At 57.6% G+C, this 11,717-nt stretch overlaps 1 protein-coding gene across 1 annotated transcript; it reads right to left on the bottom strand.

Moving 5' to 3' along the window:
* Positions 1-59: 59 nt before the first annotated feature.
* TEX261 (testis expressed 261) lies at positions 60-6,047 on the bottom strand. Its single transcript, XM_037388562.1, is given in 7 exon segments — positions 60-710; positions 1,138-1,240; positions 2,351-2,418; positions 4,329-4,482; positions 4,976-5,001; positions 5,004-5,054; positions 5,902-6,047. Coding segments are annotated over 7 exon segments (588 nt in total). The 5' UTR covers positions 5,972-6,047; the 3' UTR covers positions 60-594.
* Between the last annotated feature and the right edge of the window lie 5,670 nt (positions 6,048-11,717).

The raw sequence follows: 11,717 nt of genomic DNA, 5'->3' as shown, positions 1-11,717 counted from the left end.
GAGAAGTGCCTGCCCTCATGCTCCCCTCCCAACGCATGCCACACAGAGGGATGCCGGCATCCTCCAGTGCTGGCAGGCTCCCAGCAGGAATATGCGGGAGTTTGACAGTTTGATTACTTTATTCTTTTTTTTTTTTTTTTTTAATTAATGGCTCTGTGTAAAACTCATTTAAACGTCAAGCACGTTCTGCCACCACTCTGAGGGAATGGTTCCCCCACAGCCAAACTACACCATGCGCAAACTCCTGGCTTTAAACCCCAGCAGGTGACAATGCCTCCCAGGTCCCTGAGCAGGGTGGGCAGCGCTGGGGGGGCCAGACACTCCTTGCGCTCAGCTGGAGCCAAACATCCTTCTTGCACACAGTCCCGGGGGATCAGCAGAGCTGTATAAAAAGGTGCGAGCCCTCCCCGCGCGTGTCCAGCGCTGCTGGCACCTCCGGTCACTGCCCAGTTTATACGTTCCTAGCAAAATCCCTTTGAGAAACATCAAGGAGGGTTCGAGCAAGGCCTGGGGACAGTGCTCCCTCGCAGCCCTCTGCACAGTTTGGGTCTGCCCTGCTCCGTCACCGCAGCCAATGTTGGCTGCCTCCGGGGCTCAGTAAATCTTCTGTCGGCTAGGCAGGATGGCCTCCTTGATGAAAGAGAAGATGAGTAGGATACCGGAACGCTTACCCCTCTTCCCCTTGGTGAAGTAGTTGGAAACCACGTCGTCTGCAGAGAAAAGGGAAAAAACAATCAAACACAAACCCACTGACGGCCATGGGAGCCCTGGGATGGGTCATCTTGATTTCAGGGCAATGCATGAGCTGCCTTTAAAGCATGGAATTTTTCGGTTTGCTCACATCTAGCCTGCCTGGGTGCTCCCAGCAGCCACTGACAGGGAGCCCAGATCCTGAGCTCCCTTTCTTGAAGGTGTAGGGAGGAAAAGGACAGGGCCCCAGGACCAGAGAGAAGCAGGATGCAAAGCTGGAACAGCCCTCACCCTGCAGAAGCCCCCCTTTTTCCTGCCTTGGCTTTTGGAAGGGTTTACCCAACTAGCTGACCCTGCTCCCCACTCTGTGCGGAGGGAATGGGGTAGGCTGAGCACAGCCCCTGTCAAAATCCAGCAGGTGTCTGCCCAGGCTTTGGGAATGCTCACCTCCAGGCTGCACCGTGGAAGGCAGGACGTTCTCTCCAGCCGACAAAGAGACAAAAAATGCAAAAGGAATTAACCACAGGCAGAACGTGAAGTAGGCGAGAACCTGCAGGCAGAGCAAGAGAGGCAGTGAGGACTGAGCCACAATGCACCCAGGAGCCCTTCACACACTGACTTCTGTCCGGGCTGATGCCCACAAGCGCTGCCTTAGCCCCAGCTGTAGCTCCCTATGACACACCCCACGTTCCCACCTGAACCCCTCAAGAGAAAGGGCACTGAAGGGAGAGAACTGCAACTCAATCTCTCCCGAGTCTCTCGGGTGCAGAGATAGCATTGCCCTGCAAAGCTGATAAGGGGATAAAATTCACTCAGTAACTTCCACAGAAGGACAGGGCACACAGGAAAAGCCCTTGCTCCTGTCTTAGGTGCCCGAAAACCCTTACTGCTCCCAAAACCCAGAATTAAAGAACAGAATTAAAAAGGAGGAAATTGGTCGTGCTGTTATTACTAATTAAATCCTCTTTACACCTTCCAGGGACTAAAAGGAAGAGCCAAGACCTGGGCTTGGCTCCTCCTGCCCTGGGGTGGGACGCTGGTACCAAGCTGCCACACCAGCTTCCCTGTGCATACAAATGCTGGAGAAGTGTTAAACTTCATTAAAAGGTTGTTGTTTCTTTTATTTTTGGTGAAGGGTGTTTTTTTGTGTGTGTTTTTTTTTTTTTTTTTAAATTTGCACTAAGTGGCAGCTACTGTTGGGCCCAAACAAGCCTTTTGGTGAATCTAGACCTTTGTCTTGGCAGGTGTGAGAATGGTGACACAGAAGAATTAGTGTGTAGAAGACATAAAAATAATGAACAATAATTCCAAAAGGGAAGTTACTTGTGGTTAGCTTATAAAAAAAAAAAAAAGATTATTTTCTACTTTCCTAGTTTTTAGCATTTCAGAAAAAAAAATAATCTGTGCTTAACATTCAGTATTTCTTCTGCTCTGGAGTTGGGTGAGAAAGGCCCAAGCCCACAGCTGAGAAAAGAAACCGTCATTTCCCTGGTACTTCTGAGGGAATGAGCACAGGAACCCCCAGGGAAGGTCTACGAAAAATATCCTCAGCGTGTCTTACTGCTGACTGAAAAAATAGCATTTTCCTCTTGCCCCTCCCACCAGCAGCTCCACGCTGGCTGGAAGAACACGGATCGACTCCTTCCCAAAGGTCTCTCACCTCAGAGAACAGGTAATACTCCTCGGCGAAGTACTGGAACGCTAAGTAGTGATTGAATATAACCAGCACTGCCAAAGGAAAACACAGCAAAGTCAGTCTCCAGCCAGGAAAAAATACCATCTGCTTATTCCAAGGCCCCCGAAAGAGGACATCCACCTCCACTGCCGCAGCCCCTGCGAGGAACACCTCCTCTGTCGCACGTCCCCTTCCCCTCAGCCCCTGTACACCTGGAATCCTGCTGTTGCTAAAATATTTTCACGCATCTAGTGAGAAATGGTGTGAGCAGCCAAAGTTCCCTCCCCCAGCTCCATTCCGTGCAGCCCTGGTCGAGTCCCTCGTCCCTCTGGTGCTTACTTTCAGTGTCCCCAAGGGCACCCTGGAGAGCCCAGCTTGACACTTGCTAATGTTGCGTAGCGCTGAGAGAAGCAGCGAAAACCCCTGTGTCCCTGACAGCTGCTGCGGAGAGAAGCTCTTCTGCCATCTGTAAACCAAGTCAAGCTGAAATGCAGCCAGGACAGGAGGGTTAACGCTGTCCTTGGCAGCGGAAACAACACCACTAGCTCTTAAGAAGCAGGAATCAGAAATCTTTTGCCTTTTATCTGAGACACCAAGCCCAGGAGCACCAGCTCAGCCAGCCCCAGCAAGAGACAGCCCCAACACAAAACGCTGCACCCTGCGCTGCTTTGCTGTCCCTCTAGCCTAAGGATGTCACCCAAGATTCAGAGAGTCTAGGTCTTCAGGAAAAACACACCTCCTGGTCTACACACCGCGGGAGAGCTACATGCATTTTCAAATAGTGGATAAAATCCTGCCTACATGAACGCTTTGAGGAGCAAAGGTATTTCAGTTGTACACAGACAGCACCCTGAAATATGCATAAGGACTCCAGAAAGTCACAATGAAGGAAATTTTGCCCGTTTGCTACTTAAGGTGTCACTACAAATCACTCAGAGCAGAGATCTGAAGCCAGATCCATGCACAGGACACCGAAACACGCAGGAGACTCGGCAACTCGCAGCAGGAGAAAACCATTTGACCTACTCAGAGCAGCCAAAACCCAGTTTAATTAGCACAGCTGCTGGCCCACAACCTCTGAACTCCCATGTTTGGCCCACGACATGGCTCTGGCTGTTTGTCAGCCAAGCACAGCAGACAAACTAAGCTGCCCACTTTGGTCAAAATATCAGTGCTGCTAATCTGAGCCCCTGCTCAACCCCACATCACAACCCTGCGCCAGCTGCTCAGACAAGAGGAGAGACCGTCATGCCTGACCTGCCCCAGGGTTTGCCCAGGCAGGGCCAGGCAGCCTGCAGCCCAGCCAGGGATGGAGCTACAACGGCTGCAGAAACAGGCTTGGCGAACACCACAGGAAAGGTGCAAATGTGGCAAATAAAAATCCCCAATTTAAGCTCAGCATAATCTACATTAATTGTGAAAATTTGTCTCAAAGCTTTTCTTTCTCTAAACATAGCTCCTATGATCACACAACATGCACCATCTCACACAGCTCAGCGTGACACCAGGATGCAATAAACATGCCAGGTTTTTTTAGTTTGCTTCAGATCCCTTCTGTTCTTTATCAAGACCAGTGAACACCCAGAACAGGAGGTTTACAGGAGAACGCCAAAGCTTTGGGCTGGCTAGGATTTCCTTTCCCCAGTGCTGCTGCCTGAGTTTGGAGCAGAATGGCTGGAGGGAGGCAGCGGGGTGCCCGAGAGAGCCGGCATCCCCAGCTCTGTGCCAGGGCACACAACCAAAGGCACCCACATCACCATGCCCAGCCCACAATTATCGCAGCCACATCATCAAACACATTGAAAAGTACAGCACAAAGCTCAAAGTCCTTTTAAAAGCCACGGGGGCTGCAACAGTAAAACCCAAACCTTTGCTGCCACCCAGAGCCCACCCGGTGATGGGGCTGATGAGGCTTCCTCCACCCCTACGCCCACTCCCATAGGAAGGTGACAGCTCCACTCACCGCAGGACAGTATGAAATTGGAGGACGTCAGGACGATGAAGGGAAAGGTCTGCAGCAAACCGAAGTAGACCAGGTTGGTGAAGAGCCCTACGCCCACCATGAAACCAGGAAAGTGCTCGAAGAGGTAGAGGCCAACCAGCACAGCTGAGGAGAACTGGAAGAGAGAATGGGGGTTGCCTGGGGCAAACACAAAGGTGCAGACAGAGAGATCGTGGGCAGCTGCATGGGCAGGAATCCTGCTGTGATTTTTACAGTGGTCTGATGACACATCTCCCCACGCATCTCCCTCTCAGCCCCTTGGGAAAGGTCCAAACAAGAATGCCACCTTCCTGGTGCAGCTCCTGGTAGGACGTACTATGGCTGGGCCTCAGTTTCCTCAGCCAGGGAATGCAGTGCCACCCAGGAGGAGTTAGGCAGATCACCACCTCCCGGTTAAATTAAGCGAAGCGCCAATCGAAGCAGCCCCTGACAACCCCCTCCTGGGGGACAGAAACTGCCTTGGGACCAGGGGAAGCAGGAGCTCCCAAGTGCTTGTTGCCTCTGCCCAAAGCCAACGGCCCACATCACAGCTGCCCTGCCAGCCCGCTGCTGCCCCAAAGGCACACTCAGTGAGAAGCCAGCCCGCTTCTGCGAGCACAGGGACTTACCCAGATCATGTATTTGATTATCCTCTGGTGACAACTGTGTACTCCTCAATCAGCTCCGCCAGGTAGTACAGCCCAGCAGCTGCATGGAGAAACACCCAGCTCAGCCCGCGGGCCAGAGCAGGGGGATGGGAGGGACCGAGTAAACCCCGGTGCCTTCAGCTGTGGGGGTCCGTGCTCACACCAGTGCGGGAGGGACTGAAGGGCAAGGGTGACACACCCCCTCCCCACGACCCTCTGGGGCACCCAGGGGACCTCAGGGGCACCCAGTCTCTGGAGGACCCAGAGGCACTGGAACGCCAATGGGACGCCCAACCTTTGGCTCACTCTGTGGCACCCAGGGGCCCCCAGTGTCTGGGGAACTCTGTGGCCTCGGTGGCATGCAGGGGACCCCCAATCTCTGGAGGACCCAGGGCATCAGAAACACCAATGGAACCCCCAATCTCTGGGGCACCCAGGGTGTCCCCAGGGGTCCCCCAGTGACCCCCTATCTCCGGGGTACCCAGGGGGCCCCCAGTCTCTGTGGCACTCTGGGGCATCCAGAGGACCACCAGTCCCTGGAGCACTCGGGGACATTGGAAGCACCGACAGGACCCCAACCCTCGGGACATCCAGGGACCCCCAATATCTAAGGCACCGACGGCACCCCCAACCCCTGGGGCACCCAGGGACCCCCAACCCCTGGGGCACCCCGGGGTGCCCGGGACACACCGGCCAGGCCCGGGCCCCCGGGAGCTGGTGGACCCGCGGCCCCTAACCGTGTGCCAGCAGGAGCCCAGGCTTCCCCATCCCGGGCGTCACCTCCCCTATCGAGAAACACACGACATATCACGACAGCCCCTGGGCGGAGCCTGCGGCCGGGCCCAGACCCCGCGCGGCGGCACCCCCGAGCGCCCCGGTCCGCGGCAGCCCCCCGGCGGCGGCCTCACCGATGGCCAGGGTGACGAAGGCCACCTGGATGAGCAGGGACAGCCAGCTCAGCACGTAGATGAACCACATGGCGGGGCAGCCCCGGGCCGGGCCCCGCCGCTCCCGCTCCTGCTCCCGCGGCGGCGGCGGCGGCGCTGAACACGCGGCGCCGGAACAAGAGAGACCGGCCCGGCCCGGCCGCCCGCGCCACAGCGACCCCTGCAGGCGGGGAGGGCTCCCGCCCCGCCTCCTACTGCGGGGCGGGGAGCCACGGGGGACCCCGAAATGTGCAGGGCCCCCCAGAACTGTACACTCCCCCCCCCCGAGATGTACAGGGACCCTCCAAAACTGTGCAGGGACGTTGAAACGTGCTGGGAACCCCAAAACTGTGCTGGGACCCCCAAAACTGTGCAGGGCCCCCCAAAACTGTACAGAGATCCTCCAAAACTGTGCAGAGCCACTGAAACGTGCTGGGATCCCCAAAACTGTGCTGGGATCCTCAAAACTGTTCAGGGACCCCGAACTGTGCTGGGACCCTCAAAAACTGTGCAGGGACCCCCAAAACTGTACAGGAACCCGGAATGTGCTGAGACCCCCGAAAGGTGGCAGGGACCCCAAAAATGTACAGGGATCCTCAAAACTGTGCAGGGACCTCCAAAACTGTACAGAGACACCGAACTGTGCAAGGACCCTCCAAAACTGCAGGGATCCCCAAAACTATGCAAGGACCCTCCAAACCTGTGCAGGAGTGCCAGAATATGCTGGTACCCCCAAAATTGTGCAGGGACCCCCGAACTATACAGGGATCCCTGAAACTGTACAGACACCCTCAAGACTGTGCAGGGATTCTGGAATGCGCAGAGACCCCAAAACCGTACAGGGCCCTGAAACACGGAGAAGCTACTCAAACTCCAGAGACACCCCCAAATTGTACGAGATGCCCCCCGAACTGTACAGGACTCCAAACTATACAGCCCCCCCCCCCAACCATGCAGGGACTCCTCCAACTATAAGGGACCCCCAAACGGTACAGGACCCCCCCCAAACTGCACAGGGACCCCCCAACTGTACAAGACCCCCACAACCGTATAGGGACTCTGATCCACAAGGATGCCCCCCACCTGCCACAGGATACCCCGAGGGATGCCCAAACCGTTAGGGACCCCCAAACTACATAAAGATACCACCAAAACTATATAGGGACCCCAAAAATGCATGAGGACCCCTGAAACTTACAGGGGACCCCCCCCTCCAAACCGGCATAGGGACCCCTGCAACCCATATAGAGATCCTTTCCACCCATATTAGAGATCCCCTCCCATGTGTATAGGGACACCTCTTGCAGATGTATAGGGCCCCCAGCACCTAAACAGGGACCCCCTGTCCAGCCATACAGGCAGGTTCACCCTCCAACACCCACAGGGATACCCTCTGTCACCCAGGCAGACCCCCCCATGCTCTACAGGGACCCTTGCAGCCCATATAGGGGACTTGCAACCTGTATAGGGACCCTTGTACCCACACAGAGAGCACACAAACCTGTACAGGGACCCCAGCATTCATATAGGGACCCCACAACCTGTATAGGGACCTCACAATATATCTAGGGACTCTCAGCACCTATATAGGGGACACCAGCACCCATATAGGGACCCCACAACCTGGATAGGGACCCCAGACCCGTATAGGGACCTCACAGAGACCCCCACCCCAGCATCCTCACACCTGGCCAGCCCCCAGCTTCTCCCTCCCCTCCAGCTGCCGTGGGGCTGCATTGGAATGCACGGGACTGGGCTGCTGCTGGGCTGGCACTGACCCGCACTGGGATATACTGGGTGGGTGTCCCCCGCCTGAGCCGCCTGTGCCCCTCCTGGCAGCCTCCTGCATTCCCCCCTGCACCTCTGAATCCCTCTGCATCCCTCCTGCACCCCCCTACACCTCTCTGAATCCCCCTGCACCCCCCTGCATCCCTCTGAATCCCCCTGCTCCCTCCTGCACCCTCTGCATCTCTGCATGACTCTGAATCCCCCTGCATCCCCCTGCACCTCTCTGAACCCCCCCCTGCATTCCTCCTGCACCCCCTGCATTCCTCCTGCACCCCCTGCATCCCTTCTGCACCCCCTGCATTCCTCCTACACCCCCTGAACCCCCCTGAATCCCTCTGCATCTGTCCTGCACCCTCCTGCACCCCTCTTGCACCCCCCTGCAGCCCCTGCATCCCTCCTGCATCTCCCTGCACCCTCTACATCCCTCTGCACTCCCTTGAATCCCCCTGCACCCCCTGCACCCCCCCTGCACCCCCCTGCATCCCTCCTGCACCCCTGCATCCACCTGCATCCCATTTACTCCTGCACCCCTCTGCACCCCATCTCCCCACTCCTCCGGCACCGTTGCTGTTCCAGCCCAGGACAGTGGGGTGCAGCTCAGCCCCCTGCTCCACCGGGCAGGAGCCAGGGGACCCCTGGGGAGGGGAGCAGGGGCCGGCTGGGGCGGGGGGCAGAGTGGGCAAGGGGGCAGTGGGGGAGGCAGCTCCTGCATTTGCCTGTAGCACACGGCTGTGGTGGGGTTGCATGGGCAGCACGCTGTGCACCCCGAGCTGTTATTGGAGGGTTGCACGGGCGCCCAGTTGTACCCCCTGCGCTGTTACTGGAGGGTTGCACGGGCACCCAGTTGTACCCCTGAGTTGTTACTGGAGGGTTCCATGAGAAATGGGTTATTTACCCACAGCGCTGCCAGGTGCTGCGAGAGAAGCTGGGTGCACCCCCGAGCTGTTACTGTGGGTTATGTGAGCATCGTGCCACATACGTGATCTGTTTGTTACTGTAGGGTTGCTCGAGAAAAAGGGTTATTTACCTGCCGTGTTGTCAGTGGGCTGCGAGAGAAGCAGGGTGCAGCCCTGAGCTGGTACTGTGGGGCTGCGTGAGCATTGTGCCGTGTATGTGACCAGCATGTTTGTTATTGTAGGGTCGCACGAGCACCAGGTTGTACCCCCTCAGCTGTTATTGTAGGGTCGTGCAAGCACTGTGCTGCGCACCCTGAGTTGTTACTGGAGGGTTGCATGAGCATCATGGCGCACACATGACCTGGTTGTTATTGTAGGGTTGCACAAGCACCAGGCTGTGTACCCGACCTGTTATCGTAGGGTTGTGCGAGCACCATGCTGTGTACATGACCTGTTTGTTATTGTAGGGTCACACGAGCACTGTACTGCATATCTTGAGTTATTACTGTAGGCTTGCACAAGCACCCAGTTGTACACCCTGAGCTGTTGTGGCATTGCACAAGCACCAGGTTGTGTATCTGACCTGTTTTTGTAGGGTTGCACAAGCACTGTGCCATGTATGTGACCTGTTTGTTACTGTAGGGTCGCACAAGCACTGTGCTGTGTACCCTCAGCTGTTACCATGGGGCTGCGTGAGCATCATGCCATGCACGTGACCTGTTTGTTATTGTAGGGTCTCAACGAGCACCCTGTTGTGTACCTGACCTGTTTTTGTAGGGTTGCACAAGCACCACACTGCATACATGACTTGTTTGTTATTGTAGGGATGCATGAGCACCCGGTTGTACCCCCTGAGCTGTTACTGCAGGGTTGCACAAGAACCACGTTGTGTACCCAACCTTTTTTTGTAGGGTTGCACGAGCACCGTGCCATGCACACAAGCTGTTTGTTATTGTAGGGTTGCACGAGCACCAGGTTGTGCACCCAACCTGTTTGTGTAGTGTTGCACAAGCACTGTGCCGTGCACACGAGCTGTTTGTTATTGTAGGGTTGCACAAGCACCGGGCTGTGTACCTGACCTGTTAGTGTAGGGTCGCACGAGCACCGTGCTGTGTACCCTGAGCTGTTTTTGTAGGGTCGCCTGAGCACCGTGTAGGGTACCCCACCTATTACTGTGGGTTGCCCTGTGCTGTGCCCCTGTAGGGGTGCAGCCCCTGGCAGCACCCCCTCTTTGGGGCAGGGCTGAGCCGAGTGGGATGCCGGGGTCCCCCAGGGTGTGTGACCATCCCTGCCCAGCTCGGGGTGCCAGCAGGGTGACATGGAGCCAATGACTGGCTGGGCTTTTCTGGGCTCACCCCGACAATTCTTGGGGTGCAGCAGCATTGGCCTGGCCACCACCGGCTCCCAGCCCCCAGGACAGAGTTGGGGGGATGGGGTGGGGGCTGCAGCACCCCATGGGGGTTCTCCACCCACAGCAGCTGCGCTGAGCCCCCCCCAGACCTCGCTGATGCCCCACAGAGGTGGATGGGGATGCAGGGGGTGTATGGGCAGGGGTGTGTGCATGGGGGGGGTGTGGTGGGGTGCAAGGCGTGTGTGTGCGTGGGTGTGTGTGAGCAAGAGGGGTGTGTGTAATGGGAGTGTGCAGGGGGTGTGCATGCATGGGTGTGTGTGCACGGGGGGTATACGAGGTGTGTGTGTGCATGGGGGTGTGTGCATGGAGTGTGTGCAAGGTATCTATGTGCAATGGGGTGTGTGTGCAAGGAGTCTGTGTGCAAGGTGTGTGTGTGTGCAAGGAGTCTATGTACAAGGTGTGTGTGCAAGGAGTCTATGTGCAAGGCGTGTGTGTGCAAGGGGTCTATGTGCAATGGGGGGTGTGTGTGCAAGGAGTCTATGTGCAAGGCGTGTGTGTGCAAGGGATCTATGTGCAATGGGGGTGTGTGTGCAAGGAGTCTATGTGCAAGGCGTGTGTGTGCAAGGGGTCTATGTGCAATGGGGTGTGTGTGCAAGGGGTGTACGTGCAGGGGGTGTGCAAGGGGTGGCCATGCGGGGGATGTGTGGGGTGCATGCGCATGGGGACTGCGTGCACAGGGCAGGGGGTGCACTGTATATGTGGTGAAGGTCAGGCCCCGGTCCCGGTGCTGCTGTGGCAGAGCCAGCCCGGTGCTAATGGCCCTGGCACACCTGACACTGGCTGCGGCCCTGGTGCTGGGCCCGGGGGGCTCGCTGACTGAGCACCGGCCCCCATATGGGGGGCTCCAGCCCATCACCCCAGCCCCAGTGCTGCCCCAGGCAGCCAGGAGCTGCGGGGGGAAAGGGGGTGCAGGTGCAGGTGGGTGCTGCCATGGCCCCTGGGAAAGTCCCTCTGCTCCTCGTCTCCCATCACCCAGTGCCTAGCATCCCTGCGCTCCCCGCTGACACCGTCCCCTGCACCCTACCACGCTCCTGCCCGCACCGAGGGCAGGCGGGGGGCAACTGCAGATCCCGGGGGGTTCAGGGTGCAAGGCACCTGCTTCCCCCCAGCGATGCCCCAAAACAGCCGCAATGCTGAGCGCTTTCCATTGCAACAACATGTGGGTTTTCCCAAACTAGTGCCCGGCGCCCGGGGTTTGCTGGAACAGGCAGGTTTCCACACCGGTGCTGGAAATATCTGCTAAAAAACGGTCCCTGGAAGCTGCCGGGAAGCTCTTTGGAGAAGCAATCACCTGGATTTAGCAGGATTCGTGCTGGGAGCGGTGGTCAGCAGAGCCAGCAGCCCCTCCCTGTGCCCCCCGGCCTGAGGTTTCCCAGTTTCCGCGTGAACCCCCCCTTGTCTCCCCCTCGGGGGAGCCGCCGTTTCTGCAGGGTCTGCTCAGGCCTGGGCCGGCAGCTGTCAGCTGTCCGCTCCCGAGGGAAGCTCCGGCTGGAGCGAGAGCTGCGAGCTCAGGGCTGTGAGCGAGTGCTGGGGAGCGGGGAGCGAGGGGGGCAGTTCTGCCTTTTGCACCCCAATGTGCAACTGCTGCCAGTGTCAGCACCCCTCGCCACTTGCCTGGGTGCTGAGCACCCTCGGTACCCAATGCACCCCAGGGCACTGCAGGTATCCTGGGCACCCTGAGGACCGTAAGCATCCTGGGCACC

The sequence above is a fragment of the Falco rusticolus genome, chromosome 1 (genome assembly GCF_015220075.1).
Source record: "Falco rusticolus isolate bFalRus1 chromosome 1, bFalRus1.pri, whole genome shotgun sequence".
Lineage (NCBI taxonomy): Eukaryota > Metazoa > Chordata > Aves > Falconiformes > Falconidae > Falco > Falco rusticolus.
Note: the sequence above shows the minus strand (reverse complement) of the source record. Positions and strands in the feature narration are given on the sequence as shown.